We start from the raw sequence: 19350 nt of genomic DNA, 5'->3' as shown, positions 1-19350 counted from the left end.
CCTGCATTACAGGCGGATTCTTTACCAACTGAGCCATGGGGGAAGCCCGATACATACCTTTAATCAAAGCTCAAACACAGGAGCTCAAGTGCTTCAGCCTAGATATTCAGGGCAGTATTATTCTAAGCATTTGCAAACTGTCGTTTAAAAAATATTTCCCCCCTTATTCCCACATACTGACCTTATATACCTTCAGTTTAATGAGATTTATGCTCATTGAATCAAAATAGAAGAATCAATTACACTGCAGCATAGAAAAAGGTCAGTATCAAAGAGACAGTTGGAGAACAACGTTTCTGAGCATTTGCGTCTTGCTATAAAGTCACAAAGGATGACAGCCTTGTCTTTGCTTTAATAATGAAGAAACTAAGACACTAGCTGTCAAAGGTCCTATGGTTTGTATTATGGACCCAAGACGAACTAATGTAGATGCCTCTTTTCCAGAGTAACAATCACCAAAAAATGCAGGCTGTTTTTCTTCAGCTTCATGATACCTGAGGTAAACCTCTGTCCTATTGGGGGTGTCATTCAGAACAGATAAAAAGAGGATCCCTAACATCAAAGAAATATTATTGCCAGTGTAAGTTAAGGCAGCATTGCGTCCCCAACAAGTACTATTTCCTGGAGAGGAAACTTGATTCACACTGTTAAATAGAAAAAGTTACTCCATGTGTTATGTTCCAGTCTTAGTACAGAGCTTCAATAAATGGAGATTTTTGAATACGACCAAAAAGCAAATTGTAATCTTGAACAGCTTGCTTAGGAAATGGTAGATTCGTCTCTCTTTAAGTGATGGAACCCTGTTACCTCCCATAATACAATACGTTCATTTTCCTAAAGGACATCTCCAGATTATCAAAACACTACTAATTTTAATTAATTTAATAAATAGGTGTCATTTAAATGCCTAAAGAAGAACAGGAGAGAAGAATAGCAGGGTTGTCATTAAATTAATCCAGTTGTGATGGAGTGTTACAAACTGGAAGGTGAGGGATTAACTAAAAGCTGTCGAGAGCAATCCAGGGGCCAAGTTCCAGGAGAAACCAGAGCGTTTTCATCATATTTTTTCTTGTAAGCACTTATATTTCTAGAATACCTCTAACACCTAAATAATTTATTTGATCATCTCAGAAAATGTAATAAACTATCGTTTTTAGATAAATTTAATATTGGGCTCCTCTGTTTCTAATAACATTAGCTAATGATTTGCATGTTTGTCTTTCCAGCCACATGTAATTTTATTACACTGCCATGGGTCTCTAATTTGGTTTCCCACTGTTGTAAGGAGATTTCTAAAAGCTTTTTCCTCTTTTCACTGCCTTGGTGAAAATCTTCTCAGTCACATGTACAGACCAAGAATTGTAGTAATAGGTCTTCTTTGTTACAACATTCTTTATCATCTGTGTTTTTATCTACTTTCACTTTTCCCTGTGATGATTTCCCTAAAATGTTTGCTCTAAGTTATTGGTACATTTCTCTGTTTTATGAAACAAACGCACATTTAAAAACTGGAGATACACAGAGTACATATATCCTAATTTAGTGCGGATTGCTTTCAAATACTTTTAATCTCCCTATGTTTATATCTTTGTAGCATATAACAATATAGTTATATAAAACTTTAGTGTTTACAAATACTTACACATTTGTTTTATTTGGTCCTTACAATGACACTAAAAAGGAGATGGGTGGGTTTTCTTATCCTAAATTTACAGAAGAGGAAGTGGAAGCGAAGAAGCCTTGTGACTGGCCCCAGTCACAGAGCCAGTAACTGCAGGAGCTCGGGAAGACCCCCAGCCTCAAGTCAGGCTCTTTCTGCCCTGCTGTGCTGCCCCATGCAGATGAGAAGGACGAGGCAGGTGGGGAGTGAGAACCCGTGGGGCTGCCCTTCTCACTTTGCCCACTTAGAGAGGGTGAGGCCAAGACCTCTGACCAGCAGAGAGAGAATCTCAGTGTTTGATGGAATCGCATTCGCTTTCTCTCTGATTCTGTCTTTGCAGGCCTCCAATTCGCCCTTTTTCTGCTTGTGACTAATGCCTTTCTCATCCTGGAAGGCTAGGCTCAAGCATCACCTCCTTCTGGAAGCTTTCTTAATACCCATGATCAAGCTTTGCAACAGCCTGCTCTGTCTGAGCACTCGCCTTATGGATTTTTATGATTTGCTTGTATCACTTCACCATGAACAAAGACAGCCATCTCTCTACCCCAGGGCACATGCCTCCCTCCGCCGGCCACAGCTACCCTGGCCCCCATCCATGTGACTCACTCCCCTCCTGCTCTGGGCTCTTACTCAAAAGTCATCTTCTCAGCTTGAGATTCTTAACCCCCAGCTGTCCCTATCCCTCTTCCTTGGTTTCTTCTCCATAAAGCTTCTTACCTGACATATATGCTTTCCATCTCTAGTAACTTTATTGACCTGCTCCCCGGTGAGAATAAGTACATAAATTCTAGGGGATGATAAACGGATTAGGCCAAATGTTTTGAACAAACACCTATAAGTTACCCTGGCTATCATGACAAGCTGCTGATTAACCATTTGTCTCTCAAACAGAAACAAAGACAGGCGGACAAGTGTTAGCTACAGAATTTCTCACACAGCTTAGTCCTCTCTGAAGCTGCCATCTTCACCCACTAACATAAGCCAGGTATTTCCTTCTCAGGGGGTTTTGAGGTCCTGTAGTCAGGCCGGACGAATGATGCTTTTATACGGTACCCCCTCCTCACCCCAGACTAGTGATACAACCCACAGCGGAATCAATTCTTTTATTTATTTTTTATTAAAGTATAGTTGAATTACAGTGTTGTGTCAATTACTGCTATACATCACAGTGACTCAGTTATACATATATATACATTCTTTTTCGTATTATTTTGTGTTATGGTTTATCACAGGATACTGAATGTCGTTCCCTGGGCTGTACAGTGGGACCTTGTTTATCCATTCTAGTAATATGTATACCAGTTTGCATCTGCTAATCCCACACTCCTACGCCTACCCTCTCCCACCCACGTCCGCCTTGGCGACCGATCTGTTCTCTATGTCCTTGATTTTGTTTCTGTTTCACGGATAGGTTCATTTACATCATATTTTAGATTCCGCATGTAAGTGGTATGATATGGTGTTTGTCTTTCTGACTTACTTCACTTAGTATGATAATCTCTCATTGCATGACATCAATTATTTAGCACTTATCAGAAACTTAAAAAATGGCCTCAACTTGTAGATTCAAATGAGAGATAGAAGATGGTAACTTTAAAGATCTCTCCTTTTTATTGCCCATCAATGAGATTAATTTTATTTCATGTGTATGACATGTTATATTATCAATATATTAGTAAATATGGTACAACTGATTAGTAAATTATTTACTCAATAAATATTCATTGTATCACCTGTTATGTTCCAGGCACTGTGTTAGAGTCCCTGGATTCAAGAATGAGCAAAACAAATACCATCTGTACCCTTAGGTAGCTTCCAGTCTGGAGGGAAGACATACTATTATGAAATATTGTATGACCAGGCAGGTGTCCTAGGAAACCATGAGAAGTTTCTCCAGAGATATGTTGTTAAAGGTATTAGGATAAAAGTAGATAATCCACGGAGACTAAGTCTGCTTGCTCAGCGCTGTGGCTCTGTGGACACCAAAGGGCGCCCTGGGGTATCATTAAGGCTTGCAATGCTAAGCATAACAAGACTAGAAGCCTTAAATACAGTGTTGTCCCAGGGCTCTCAGGCCTGAGAAGCGTCATTAATTTGTTCATGCAGTCATTCAGCAAATAGCTGCTGAGGGTCTATACCTGTTACGGTATACATGGTCCCTCCTGCCCTCACATGCCCTTCAGTCCAGCCCAGGGCCACCCCAGCTAGAGCTGCGAGCAGCAAGGCTTCACCAGCCCCTCACCCGGCTGCAGCCGGCCACCTCGCCACTGTGCTTGAATATCCGGGCATGGCTCGTCTTTGCCCGGCAGCCGGGGGGCGGGCTGCTGCCACCCCCACTTACACTCTGACTGCAGGCTGTAAGGTTGGGGGAGCTGCTACATTCTGCAGGATGAGAAATAAATCATGCTTCTTACTTCTGTCGTTTTCTATTTCCAGGCATAGAAGCAAAGGAAGAAGAGTTTGCTAGCATGCTTACAGAGCTTCTCTTTGAATTACATGTTGCAGCCACACCTGACAAACTCAATAAGGTCAGCCCCATCTGAGTCTGTCTGGGTGTTTGTTTGTTTTTTAAAAAAGGTCTTGGTTGTAAAATTCCAGAGATTCACCTGAAATAGAAAAACCCCCAAGCCCCAAATGGCACGTGGGGGGAGAGGCGTCCCAGGCCAGTAATTAAGATCTGATAAGGCAACATCATGAAATGTAACTGTTGAGAACGTGCTAGGCTGTGTGATGAGACCTGCATTTTAGTTGCAGCTTCACTGGTGTGATCTTGAACAAGTCACTTCTCCACAAAATAGGATTTCATTCAAAGCAGGGTTATCTTCAGCCTACAGGAGGAAAGAGGCTGAATTATCAAAGGGCTTTTGCAAATTCCATCTCCCGTCGCCTCGAAAGTGACATGCCAGAATCAGGCAGAGAAAACTCAGCAGCCAGAGCCAGGTCACCCGCACGACCCTTCCCACGGGAGATCTAAGGCCATCCGGGCTTTCACGGCCTGGGTTCCTCTGATAGTAACACCGGATGTTTTGCAAGTTCGTACAAGGTCTTGCTATAGCATTTCTTAATGAGGTCACTGAGCATTAATTACCTAAAACAGTGTCATTTTCCCTCCTCTCTTTCTTTTTCTTCTTTTTAACTATCAGTGATTGACACAGGTCCTCACTCATCAAGGTGAGTGAGCAAAGGGCAGACTGAGGCAGTGAGGTGCAGAGATGAGTGATTCCTTAGCTCTGATAGAGGTCACCACTCCTGGCAGGTCAGTGGCTTGAACACAGTGGGGAAATTGCCCCATTCATCTTGCAGCGGCTGCCGCTGCTCAGGCAGTGTGTGTGGCGCCTCCAAGGTCTCACTGGTCTACTTACATAGTCAGGCAAACCTTTGTCCCTGAAAGAGGACTCACCGGGGATAGTTTTGTTGGATTTTGTCTCCCCTACCCTTCTCCCTGTTAACTTTTCATCACCACTCTGTGTTAAACTTTGACGTGCAAGCTTTCAAATGAGAAGTCAGTTTCACACAAGCTCAGATGAAACTTAAGCAAACAGCTTAAACTGCAGTGCAAAAGCTAGTGAGTCTGCCCTTTCAAAATCCAGGGAATAATACATAGGGAAGGTGGTTTCTGCTTGGTCAATAACTTTAAAGGCCACGTGTTGCTCAAGTTGCACTCATGTGAAATGAAATTAATCATAGTTCTCTCCTCCCCCACCACCACCCTGAGGTCAGAAGACCTGGCGTGGCTGGAGAGGAGCAGAGCCATCCTTCATCTTCCCAGTGTGATACATTATTAGGTTCATGAAACACTGAGGGCTTCATGAAACATGGCAGAAGAAGAAATTTGCTTTAGCAATGACCCTGGCTAAATTTCATATATGTATATTTATTTGTATGTATATATTCTATCATGCTTTTATAGTTGGTCAGGAAAAGTGAAAAATATACTATGGCTTTTCCAGGGTGACTGTCACTTTTATTCCTATCTGAATATCATTTTAGAATGCTTTCCAAAAATTTCTCTGGCCCTACAGGTATTCTCTCCATACATTCTTTCTATTATGTCCCTTTTCTTACTGTATTTTATCAGAAAGCAACAACAAGGTGTTTTTAAGGAGGTTGAGTAATTGCCCCACCACTCTTTAAACATACAGAAAACCACCCTTAATGGATTAGGATTTGATCCAAGTCATGGGATTGGCTTTTGTGTCTCTGTATTTGTACAATAGACATATTGCTTTGGTTGTGCGGGGGGTCCTTTGCAGGCCATGAAAAAAGCTCATGACTGGGTGGAAGACGATCAAACTGTGGTATCAGTAGATGTGGCTGAAGAGTCAGAAGACAAAGCTGGGAAGGAAGAAAAGGAAGAGAAACCTGAAAATCCTGAAGAAGACAAGAAGAAAGAAAAGACAAATAAGACAGTCGAGGTAAACATGTTACAGATCATCCACCTAAAGAGCAGTAATACATAAATTTTATTAGCAGCTTAATTTTAAGTAAGGCAAAGCCATTTCATTTTCATTTGTACCGTATTCCACACTAATATGAGTATTAATGTTATAAACACTAAAATCCCTCTATGCCAAGACATTTCATGACTTAGCACAGATATTGTAGCCTTCCTCCATAGCTTTACAATTATAACTTAAAGGAAAAAAGATCTTTAAGAACATAGGTGATTTATCTTTAGGGTAAAATTCCATCCTATATGCAAATATGTAACCATAAAATGTCTTTATGCCCTTTAACTAATGAGGTAATTGAAGCTTTTTTGAAAAAATTTCATTACCATAGTTTTTATGCTGTAGTTTAATAAATTTATATGTGCATAATTTAGAATCGGCCTGTGTTAAAAAATGCGTTTGCAATAACTTCATTTTACATTGAATTTTAGATAAAGAAATTTACAATTTAGATCACTCTAAAGAAAAATATCTCCTGAGGTCTATTCATTCAGCTATCCTTCTATACGCTTTCTTGAGTATCTGCCTGTTATGTGCCCGGCATCATGCTGAGAACTGGGGCGTGTACATGTGTGTGCTCAGTTGTGTCTGACTCTTTGTGACTCCATGAGCCTAGCCTGCCAGGCTCCTCTGTCCATGGAATTCTCCAGGCAAGAATACTGGAATGGGTTGCCATTTCCTTCTCCAGGAGATCTTCCCTACCCAGGGATCGAACCCGTGTCTTTTGCATCTCCTGCATTGGCAGGCAGATTCTTTACCAGCTGGGCCACTGGGGAAGCCCGAGAACTGGGGACCCAACTATAAAGAAGGATTGTCATGTCCCTGGGACCTGGTGACACGTCTATTTTATGGTAGCATTTCCATTTAGAATAGTCTTAGGTATACCCATTAAACTTTGGGTAATTTTTTTTCAGGTCATATTTGTTTGGTTTTCTTCCCAAGAATTATTTAATTTTTTTAATGTCACAACATTTTTTAGAAAGTATCTGCTCAGTGAATAATTTTCTGACTTATACTTTTTGCTTTCAGGAAGTTTACATGCTGTCCATTGAAAGCCTGGCAGAAGTAACAGCTCGCTGTATTGAGCAGCTTCATAAAGTAGCAGAATTAATTCTTCATGGACAAGAAGAAGAAAAATCAGCTCAGGACCAAGCAAAAGTTCTGATAAAGTAAATGTTACTTTTAATTCTTATTTCTCAAATTTTATGTATTTGTGTCATTCAAACGCACACACAGACCCATGTACACCCTTGGCCACTAAAGGTTCCGATTTCATATCAACTAGTTCCATTGTTCTGTGGTCATCTTGAGAAATAAGGACTCTCTTAAGAAATGAACATGCTAGGGAGAATAGTAATAGTTAGCTAGACATTCCAAGAATTATTTTTGGAGAGATTTAAGGGAAGACACCCTAAATCATTCAGAGCTAAGTGTTTGTTTTAGTAGGTCAGGGTCTTGGAAGTACAAACCTTTGAAGATAATTACATCTTCAACATGCCGCACAAATAGAGAAAACACACCCTAATGGACTTATCAGCTAATTTCATAGAAATATACAAACCACCCCCACTGTTCCTAGGGACTTATACCAGCTCTGCATATTCTGAATCTGGCAATGATGGTCACTATTGTAAGCCAGTTCACCATGGATTGCTTGTGTGTGCATATTTGCTGTAATATGTTTGTTCTTCAATAAGCTACTATTATTAGTTTATCTAGTGAAATAAAAATGTATATATGTAATGTTATATACATGAAAATAGCTGGTATCAATTAAAATAGTTGATTATGGAAGTGAAGAATAAGCCATTAACTTTTAGGCACATGACTATATGCAGTGGTACAGAGAACTAGCAGAGATCCAAATGCCCTCTCATTATTATAAATATATAGACACAGGAGCCAAAGTAAGAGCCTCCTAAAATATATGGGTGCACACACACATGCCCACACGTCTGAACACTTTCACTCAACTAGTCTTCTCTTATTACTACATTCAGCAATGTAGGTTGGGGAGCAATTTTTTAGTGGAAAGACCTTCCCAAAGCTCATTCTTAGTGACTTTGGTGGCATTTTTCCTCACTTGTCCAGATTTGGCATCTAGTTTAGATGTTCATATCTAAACATGTGGAAATCAAAGATATTATAAGCCCTGCACAATCCTGCTATTAAAATGTGTACAAAGAATATGTACTTGTCTCAGTGGAGAGGGAAAAGGAAACAGTAAAATAGGAAAAGTTTAAAGTATTGAGGACAAATCTGAGTACTATTTATGGTGCTGATTTGAAAGAGGAGGGCTGAAGTCAGAGGTTTCTGAGTATGGAAAATAGAGCCGTATCCTTAGCTCCTTTCCTATTCCCAGCCCCTGACTGTCCCAACCTTACCAAACTGCTCCAAGAAAAAGGTAATAAGGCCTCATATGTGTCTGTATAATAAGTGCCTTACAACCCACATGCCCAAGAACATAGGCAGAACTACTCTTTGCCATCTCCAGCCTTACTCCTGACCCTTTTTGCAGAGAAGTCTTGGATGGGTGGATGGGTAGAAGGGGGGATAGATGGATATAAGGCAACATACCTGAATACATAGTCTAGACACAATCCCTATTTATCAGAATGAAACTTACTTCCACTGACATCACTAAATCTTTTAATGTGTAAGATTCCTAACTTGGAGTTATTGTTTTGCTAACAGCATTTTAATCACTGTTCATGTAAGTATATATACTTGTTAAAAAATTGGGCAATATGCACATTGTTAGGTAATTAGGTTTTCAGCTTTTGTCATCATCTTCTATATTATGACAAATATTGCTTTGTTAAATATTTGTACCTACCTTGTGTTATTTTCTTGGGGTGAAGTCCTACACATATAAAGGCTGTAATAAACATAGAGTTTTGATGCAAGTCTTAAAAAACATATTCTACAGTATCTTTGATTTGAGGCATATCTCACTAAAACATAATCAAGATATAAAAAGACATCTGAGTTTGAATTCCAGCTCTATCATATTCTTGTCCTAAGCAAGTTACTTAACCTTCTTAAATGTCAATCTCTTCATTTATAAAATGGGAATAATCACAGACCCTAATGAAGCCATTATGAGGATTAAATGTGATTATGCATACAAACGTACTTAACATGGTACCTCAGTGACTGTTCATTATTATTTTCAAATGACCAAATGCTGGTCCCTTGGCAATAGTCTTAAACCCCTTTACATGTGGAACTCAAGCCTGGTAATTTCCTGCATATGTTTTTGCTTCTAAAAAGAGGTAGGGTGAGAATTAGATTAAACTGTGATTGTGAGTCATGAAAGAATACGAAGGGAAATTTCTACAGATCATCTTCAAACTTGTGTGCCCTTCTTTTAAAGGGAATGCTGTATTAGTATCAATAATTGTATTAACAATCCGATTATTTTCCTTTACTAAAAATCCCCAAATCTCTTTTTTCTTCTTCTTTCAGATTAACTACTGCAATGTGCAAAGAAGTGGCCTCCTTATCAGAGAAGTTTACATCTTCTTTAACCACTGTTGGGGTAAGACTGTAATACGGCTCTTTTTTTCACCTTTTTCAAGGGAAGGTCTGTTAGGAGCTGTGAGATGAAGTAGAGGATGGAATGCTTTCTTTGCTCCTCAAGCCGAAGTGTAGCCAAGACACTTACTAAAATGACGCTTGAGCATCTTCTTTGGCAACAGGTGGCTCAAGGCTCTCATCCGATTGAGTTCTAGATGCGACCGTATCAGTTATAGAAGATATTGGGTGGATTTTCAAACCTCTCTGGGTCTCATTTCCTCTATTTGTTAAAGAAAAAAATATCAAATGAAGATTCCTTATGTTACTTAATATCTGTGATATGTAATACCAAAATCTCTATTAAAATAATTCATTCTTAATGTTCACATTCACTTGTCCTCAAAGCCTATTTTATAAACCACACAAGCTTTATTGTTACACTTCAACTTTAACCAAAAGAAAAAAAATATTATCAACCAATCTGTAGAAGTGTTTCTGTTCTCCAAGTAACAAATTTGAGAGGGTTGGCATTCCTTGGAGATGTGGTTTCTGGTTATTTTCTTGAAAAATCAGTCATGTTATATAACTCAACCTGGTGGGACTGGAGGAGACAGTAGAAGTTATTCCTTTTCAAGCTTTCCACTTTTCCTTTAAGGCCCTGGATGTAGGGGCAGATGGTTCTTTACATGAGAAACAACAAGTTTTGCTTCCTGGCTTAGCTGGGGTGTTTGGGTAATTATGTATTATTGTATTATGTATTGGGTAAAAATGTATTAGTGTCCTAGGGCTGTCTTGATAAGTACCACACACTGGGTGACCAGCACAACCTCAACTAATGAAATCTATAAAGCCCTATCTCCAAGTAAGGTCACATTCCGATATACTGGAGGTAAGGGCTTCAGCATATCTCTTTGGGGGCCACAATTCAACCCATGACAGGCAGTAACGGAACTTTATTAAAGGTGGTGGAGATGTATGAGAAGCTGTGGGGACTCCTCACCAGAGCTCATGTACCTTCTCTCTGAAGTGCTGCTATTAAAATTAATGTGACTCAACTATAGCAGTTCCCAGTTCTCTCCCTTCAAATTCCAGGATCCTGGGTGAGAAGGTTTGAAAGGCTCAATAGCATGCCTCAGATATCCATCTGGTATCACTAGTAGTGACTGAGGACAGGGTCATTGCATGTAGACCTACCTGGCTGCTGCCACGCACCTCCCCGCACCCCAGGAAAAGGGCAGTTCTCAAAAAAAAAAGCAGAAATGATTGTGGACTGACTGTCAGGAGATGTACGCCTCCCACACTTCTTTAAGTGGCTTAGTTAATAAAGGATGAGCTACATACCAGTGATTCATTCTGCTGTCAGAGAATATGGCCTGCATCTCCTATTTTGCAAAACACCAGCTTTTAATATTTGTCTAATTTTAGGCCTTCAGCAGTGGAGCTTCACTGTAAGCAGGCAGAGTGAAGGGTGCTGCAGGTAGAAGCATATTCATAGGACAGGCTTGATAAAGTGCATTTATGTGCTCAGCATCGCCTAGGTTAACTGATGCTTGTGGACCTTGGTGTAACTGCTAGATTTACAGAGAGGTGTGAAGTCTTAATCAGAATGGAATGACCTTGGCGACTTGGCTTCCCAAGGCTCTACCGTATCCTCTTCTCACTCTTTCCACTTTTTTCTGGTTTACTGCCTGAGATGCTGAGTCCCGGAGAGGTGAACTGATTCACCCAGGCTTCTCAGTCAGTCTCTCAACTCCCAGTTGGCTGCCCATCAGACACAGGAGGCAGACAGCTAACTGGCTTTTATGGTTTCCTAGTGATGAGGATATATATGTCTTTGTGTATATGTGCTATGTGTTTTTTATGATTCATGTTAAACATGAATTTACTTTTTAAATTTATTTATTTTTAATTGAAGGATAATTGCTTTACAGTATTGCATTGGTTTCTACCAAACGTCAACATGAAACAGCCAAGGGTTTACCCATGTTAAACATTAATTTATTTACATTGATGGGTAATATTCATGGTATTGCTTTCCATTCTCTTTAATGTAGTGTATTCTAACACAATGCTTCTCAAACCTTAATATGCAAGCAAATAACCTAGAGATCTTATTAAATGCAGATTTTGATTCAGTGGGTCTTGGATGAGCACTGAGATTCTGCATTTCTAACACGCTTCTAGGTGGTAGCTGTGCTCCTGATTCATATCCTACTTTTTGAGTAGCAAAGTTCTAGACAATAAGTATGTACTTGAATGAATATACACACAAAAATGAGTGAATATACACATATACACATAAAATGCACACACACGTGTATCCAAATGTTTTTATATACAAAATCAGGAACACACAAATTATCATTTTGAAGAAGGAAAAAACCAGATCTAAAGATAGTTTATGAAATGCCATCTCACCACAACAGTACCTCTCCTCTTGTGCTGTAATAAATCATTCACATCAAGTCATTGTTTCTGTTCCCTAAAAGAGCCATTATTCATAACTTGAAGTTAATGAGTGTATATTGCTCTCCAGACTCTATTTAAATTGCTTGCACATCTCATTGATTCTGAAAGCCAATGTCATTTTATTGCCCTCATTTTGATTATATTTTAGAGGTTTATTGATAAATAAACATGAAAGCAAACCATAATGGATTTTCTGGTTACTTACTAAAATGACTGCGTTTTTAAAGAGTTTTTTTCCCAAGACTCCATTATGCTTTCCCCAGTAAGACATTACTTAGCCCTCAGTAGAGTAACGTCAATGAAAGTGGGCTGCTCTGGGAAGATAGACTTCATTTATATCCTTTTGTTCACCATAACATTTTTCGAGTACCGTGAGAGAAAACAGCCTATTAAGAGTGCCATCTCTCTTTCTAGTCCCTTTAATTATTTATTGTCTAAGAGTAGATTGAACATTTTAGATAAGAGAAGACTGTTGATTAATGGACCCATAGCAGACATAATAATAATGGCTACATGGACACTAGCTCACTTTTTGAACACCTGCTTGACACCAGACTCTGTATTCTGCACTTTACGTATATTCGTGGTTTGCAAACTGGAAAACGCCAACCTGTTTGCAAGTTGTATTCAAGGGTATTTTAACTTTGCTGCCAACCTAGAAGACATACCCTATAACCAAGTACCTGCGCTTGCATTTAAAAGAAAAGCAGACAGACCAGGGCTGGGACAAGGGAGGCAAGTAAAGGTACTTAACCTGTCTACCAAATTTAAGGGGACCATCTCTCAAAAAGAGACAAAGAGACAACCTCAGTCATCTAGATAGATGCACTATTTAAAAAATCAACATGAACACGAAAAGTCATGATGAACAAAATATCAAAATTTTAAGTAAAGATTGAAGCCGACTCTGTCCAACCCAGTCTCACTCACCTCCCCCTAATCCCAGACCTGATAGAAGCTTTGAATGGTTTAAAAGGTCTGAGTTTAAATTTCTAGCGACATGACCTTAAATAACTTGCTCAACCTTCCTGATTCATATTTTTTTCATCTGTGAGTCAAGGTTACCGTGGTCCCTGCCTACCCCCTAAGATTTCTGTGGAAATTAAATGAGATCGTGTAGGGGAAGCACCAGGTATGAAGTCTTATGTATAGTAAGCATCCCTCTTCTTCTCTAAGAGATCCCTCATAAAGCCAGCGTCTTACACTTTCTGTGACAAGCCTTGGAATATAAGCACCTAATCTGTCAATTTCATGCTTTTGATTCCACAGAGCAACCAGAAGGCCGAGGTCCTTAACCCCATGATCAATAGTGTATTGTTAGAGGTAAGTGGCCCCCCCAGAGAGAAAATGCTTCTGAATTAAACCAAATGTTAGAGCTACATGTTTTGTCTTTCTCCCAGGCAGTAAGTATTACTGCAATTCTAAATTTTATCATCTACAGTCTTTTTCTGAGTACATGTGTATAGTTCAACCAGCTGTAAACCCTTGGGTGAAACAACAATGCCTAATTTTCAAGAATTCCTGATTATAAAGAGAAATGCTAAGCTTGCATGTTATTTCTGTCGCTGTTTCCTCTGGCAAAAGCACATTTCTGCTGCCAAGTTTGACACCAGATTTAACACTGTGATTATTGGCTGCAACGAGGGATTCTTGCTCAATGGTGATTTTTTCTAAAAGTGGGCACTTCCCTCCATTCAAAATAACCTTGGGTTTAGCCGGGTCTAAGCTCCAGACTGGCAAAAAATGACAGGTAAATATTTAGCATCTGCCCATTCACTAACCAGAGGCAAGATCCTCTGTGACCACTCACTCCGTGGCCTGCCCACCCACCAGGATGTTATAACATGGACTTGCAGCTGCCCCACTCAGCTGTGGCTTGGCCAGAAGCAGCGATGAAAAAGAGAAGAAAAGAAAAGGGACCCAGGACACCTCATTCTTGACCCGTAGGCACTGTGTTCCATCTGTGGCTAGTGGGGGAAATTCTTCTGTTACAGATCAGCCATAAGAAACCGGCGCTTCTGTAGCCCCACAGCACCCAACTGAATGAAGCCTCACGGTATTGACAAGTTTGAATATAAGCAGTGTATATACAGGGGTTTCTTGCTCTCTGAAGTACCCGTCAAATGCAAAATTTGGAAATGACAAAAGTGAGGGAGGGCTACATATAAATATATAGCAATGCACTTAGGAATTGGGTCTTACCTTTAAGGAGAACTACCAAGGTACAGGAGTAACAGTGGTGATGTTAAGTGTTATTGTTTAAGACACAGCCTCCCAGAGGGATGGAGTTGACATGCAGGGACAAGGAACCTCAGAGGAAGATTCTGGAGCTAAAAGGAAATCCAGGCAATCAGAGGCAGAACATGGAACCTGAAAACCTTTTCCTTGGCCCACCGAAAAGGCATTAGCAGATGAATTACTGTCGGTCATGAAGAGTATGAAGTCAAATCATTTATTCATTCCTTTGGTGGAAGTTTTCTCCTGTTTTAATTACCTGAAACTTTAAGTGGTCTCTTGGAGAATATTGTCTGTTAGAGCACCCGTGAACATGAATAGCAATGTCAAATATCCGAACCAAGTGGAGGGTACCAACATGAATGGGAAGAAGACAGCATTCAAGGATTTGCCTTGAATAATTGCACAGTATCTCCAGTAACCCATTATTGTTTATTCATCTATACGTGTTAGTCACTCAGTCGTGTCTGACTCTTTGCCACCCCATGGACTGTAGCCCACCAAGCTACTCTGTCCATGGGATTTTCCTGGCAAGAATACTGGAGTGGGTTGCCCTTTCCTTCTCCAAGGGGTCATCCCAACCCAGAGATCGAATCCAGGTCTCCTGCTTTGCAGGCAAATCCTTTGCCGTCTGAGCCTCGAGGGAACCCCTTCTTCATCTATAGGTTAGGACAAACTACAGCCTCCTTCATGCTGTGCTTTTGTGTTATTTCAGGGCAGTGGGGTTGATCTGGAAAAAGGATAAGTAAGATCGGACATAATGGGTATTGACTACACACACATAATATGCCCTAAAGTGTAAGTGTTAGTTGCTCAACACTTTGTATCCCCATGGACTCTGTTCATGGGATTCTCCAGGCAAGAATACTGGAGTGGGTTTCCATTTCCTTCTCCAGGGATCTTCCTGACACCAGGGATCAAACCCAGGTCTGCTGCATTGTAGGCAGATTCTTTACCATCTGAGCCACCTGGAAAGCCCTAATATACCCTAAAAGTCTATGGAAATGGCTCGCCTCATTATAAGTGATTTCTTCTCTCTGTTAGTCTAGATAATTCAGAGCTGGTTGCAAGCCATCCAACAAAATGTGTTTATATCTACTTTAAGCAATAGCATTAAAAGAAAAATATTCTAAAATAGTGTGGGGTTTGAGGAGAAGAACGTTATCAAATGGGAAGAACTGTCAAGCTGGAACTCTGACAGTAACCCTGCAGTGACAGCTCTCTCCATTCACAGGGCTGCAATAGCACCGCGTACATACAGGACGCCTTCCAGCTGCTGCTGCCTGTCCTGCAGGCTTCTCACATCCAGACCAGCCGTTCCAAAGCACAGCCGTGACCTGGCCAGACTTCGTCTTGGTAAAGGAAACACTGGGCTCTGTTGCTCCGATGTGCGTTTCCTGGGAAGTTTTCCATGCATCCAGCCGCAGACGCCCGTTTGGAGACACTACAAGCAATTTTGCACAGATAGTATTGAAAATGCAAGTTTAAAGAGAGTATCATTTCTCTCAATGTATATGGTTGTTTTTACAAATAATTATGTTTCTTTTATGTTAATTTAAACTTTCACAGCTTTGTATTGATAATTTCCTTTAATCTGGAGTTCACTGACAAATATTCACTTCCATTTTCCTGGTTAAGCATGTTATCTTTGGCAAGTCATGAGCGGACCCTAGACTTTAAATTTCTACTTTAAATTTTCCCATTCTTGTAGTATGACTTTAAATCAGTTCTTATAGTGGACTTAGTTTTATTATATAAATGCCATGGGCAGAGATAACACTACTTATAGATTTTTACCTATTATAGTGGAAGGGGAATATAGGTGTCTCTTTATACTCATTCATTCTTCAAACAAGCATATATTGAGCTCCTACTGTGTGTGTGCTCACAGTAGAAGAACATGATCTCACCCCGGTAGAAACAGATATTCTGAAAGAGGACTTACAATCATTCTGAAAAAGCTTTAAAATACTAATAACTTTTCTAAACCTTAAAAAAGTTGACGAACAAGGTAAATAAGTATTTTTTAAAATGTTCTACCCCTCAGCAGATTGGATTTTTCACACTCCTTGAATTTTTTTATCCAAAACTTTACATATGGGATGAAAATACATATGATAAGGGATACTAAAGAATATTTTGTTTAACACTGACTTCTTATGACCATAAGTACATAATGGCATAATCACAGAGCTTGCAAGTATTTAGATAGAATATTAGAGGGATTACAACACAGTAGACCCCCAGGACTGCACTTTAAAATCAACTACAGTTGAGTCAAGCTATTCCATGAATACACAGATCACACTCCCTGGTGGCAAATGCCATCATTGCTTCTAAAGACAGAACATGTTGATGTGTGGGTAACTAAATGGTATTACAATCCAAGAGGCTGCAGCGAAGACCCTGCAGCCGGGAGAGGCATTGTCAATGGGCAGGCCTCCCCTCCAGGCCCAGAGTTCACTCTGGGCAGGGGTTTCATACGACATCCTTGTCTGGGAGCCCCAGTGACATCCCTCCCTCCCAGGTTCCATCACAAGGTGTCTTATCAGTGGCTCTCTTCTGGTGAGACAAAGCCTGTACGTTAGCCTTGTTCACGTTTGCTTTTATTCCCCTGGTAGGATAGACCAACTTTTGTTCCATATAGGTAAAGTAGGGATCTTTTCATAGCATCCTACTTCTTCAGTTCAGTTCAGTCGCTCAGTCGTGTCCAACTCTTTGCGACCCCATGAATCGCAGCACGCCAGGCCTCCCTGTCCATCACCAACTCCCAGAATTTACTCAGACTCATGCCCATCGAGTCGGTGATGCCAGCCAGCCATCTCATCCTCTGTCGTCCCCTTCTCCTCCTGCCCCCAATCCCTCCCAGCATCAGGGTCTTTTCCAATGAGTCAGCTCTTCGCATGAGGTGGCCAAAGTATTGGAGTTTCAGCTTCAGCATCTGTCCTTCCAATGAACACCCTGGACTGATCTCCTTCAGGATGGACTGGTTGGATCTCCTTGCAATCCAAGGGACTCTCTAGAGTCTTCTCCACACCATAGTTCAAAAGCATCAATTTTTCGTTAGGAAATTTATTTTCCAATATCCTGCATTTCATTTGTGTATCTCCTGAAACAGCCAAATGGAAAATATAAGAAGTTATTTATAATCTGGAAAAAAAATTCTCTGTGGAATCAATTAAAGGTGGCTTTTCCTACTTGCTATTTGATTGCCTGAAATGTTTCTGCTGTTAAGTCTAGAGACCAATTAACTGATGAAAATGTTGCATTTGCCTCTTCATAGATTTTAGACTTTTTATGTATAGACCAGAGGACAGGGTTGAGATTTACAATTTCCTTATATCAGTTTTTGAGCATCAGATGGACTTATAGATGTTAACAGGAAATGTAAAAGAAACGGATAGTTGCAAAGGGGCTAGAAATTAGACTTTAAGCCTTCACTCATTGTGTGCATAGCAAAATTTTTAATCATGAAATGAAATATAAATCTACAAAAGAATAAGAGAATTATTTTTTAAGTGGTGACTTTATTTGCATTGCACTTATATATCTTTTAATGATAGGATGTGAGGATTGCCAAGTGAAAACACAGGCTGAGAGATGATTCCTGGGGCCTAGCTCCATGGTCTGAGAATTACATTATTTAAGAGAGAATCATCATTTAAAATATATCCACTCTCCAGGATTGCTCTCTTTCAATACTGTTTTTCACCATCACTTTTAAGTAATTTCTTCTTTGCTTTGCTTTAAAAGCTAGCAAAGCACATGATCCAGATCTGAGCAAATATCAATCAGTTACTGAATGAATGATTTAACAGACTTACTCTGGAAGTTTTGTATTCCTTCAATAATCCTTTACAGAAATTGGGTTCATTTCAATCTATGCAATTACCCTGAACACGCATGCCAGCTTTTTTTTTTTTTTCCTTACATCAAGTGCAAAAGAAGTTCTAGTCTAAATAATGAATGTAGTCTTGTGCCTATGCTTGTGCCTTATTAAATAAAAAGCTTCAAAAGCATATTTCAAATTCAAAGCAAAATGCGTCCAAGAAAATTGCTTTGGGGTATTGATACATGCAGCTCTAAAGGGCAAAATCCCAACTCTTAAAGGAAAGTATTTAATCCTGAACTTCAGACAGAAGCCTCCCTTTCCTCCGGGTCTCACACTGGACTGTACCTCAAGCCCATGGTTAAATGAGCCATGTGGCTGGCTGGGCAATGCCAGGGATGAGCCACTTCAGCTGCACCCACCAAGGGGTGGACCGTGGACCTCAGCTGCAGAACTCCAAGGAAGAAGCACCTTGAACAGGTGAAGAAAAGTGCAGATTACGTGAGAGAAGTCTGAACCCAGAAATAAGTGTCTCCTGTGCTTTGTATTAATAGAAGTCAGCTGCCCCAAGGTGATCCCATATCTGGAAAGTTAAATTCTGCACAGGCCGCCAGGCTGTGCTTAAGTTAGAAACAAAAGCAGGCAAATTCCAGTCATAGCCATCCCAGAGCTCTAGGATATAACATCTTAGGAAGTAATTTAGCAAAAATGTGAAATAAGCACATTTCCCTTCTTTCCTAAAAAAATGTATACATTTGCAATATGCATGTATGCTGAACAGATGGGGTGGCTCATACACATGACTTCAATTCATATTTAATTTTATAAAAGCAGTTATTCTTCAGGGTCGAGCTAGTTTTTTGTAATGTCAAAATTGCCTTTTGATCTTCCTCTTAAGCGTGCCCTACATTCTGATATTCAGATCCACGCTTCAACTTGGTTTCTTAAACTGTTGGTTTGTAAAGTCACATCAGAAGAAATCATAATGAAAATTCATTTCAGAACTGCAATTTTGCCTTGATTTTGTAGTTGATTAAGATTCAAAAAGCCATCAAAGTGGATTCAGACCAGCCAAAAACTTCACACTGAAAAAAAAATCATGTGGTTAACCATTTGTTGTATTTTTCTAGCTATCTCATAACTTATTCAGGTTTATGTTCATTTTCTGTATATTTAAAAAACTCCCC

General features: G+C 39.9%; 1 protein-coding gene across 3 annotated transcripts in view; it reads left to right on the top strand.

The window, feature by feature from the left end:
- The window catches only part of FAM114A1 (family with sequence similarity 114 member A1), a 68864-nt gene extending 51927 nt beyond the window's left edge, over nucleotides 1-16937 (top strand). For all 3 annotated transcript variants that reach the window (XM_043438107.1, XM_043438106.1, XM_043438108.1), the window contains 6 exons: nucleotides 4097-4188; nucleotides 5914-6075; nucleotides 7141-7280; nucleotides 9580-9652; nucleotides 13369-13422; nucleotides 15569-16937. In XM_043438107.1, the coding sequence (XP_043294042.1) occupies nucleotides 4097-4188; nucleotides 5914-6075; nucleotides 7141-7280; nucleotides 9580-9652; nucleotides 13369-13422; nucleotides 15569-15670 (623 nt within the window). In that variant the 3' untranslated portion in view covers nucleotides 15671-16937. The remainder of the gene's footprint in view (nucleotides 1-4096; nucleotides 4189-5913; nucleotides 6076-7140; nucleotides 7281-9579; nucleotides 9653-13368; nucleotides 13423-15568) is intronic.
- The last annotated feature ends 2413 nt before the right edge of the window (nucleotides 16938-19350 follow it).

Source organism: Cervus canadensis, chromosome 19 (genome assembly GCF_019320065.1).
Source record: "Cervus canadensis isolate Bull #8, Minnesota chromosome 19, ASM1932006v1, whole genome shotgun sequence".
NCBI classification, from domain to species: domain Eukaryota; kingdom Metazoa; phylum Chordata; class Mammalia; order Artiodactyla; family Cervidae; genus Cervus; species Cervus canadensis.
The sequence above is the reverse complement of the archived record's forward strand: the minus strand, read 5'-3'. Positions and strand labels throughout refer to the sequence as shown.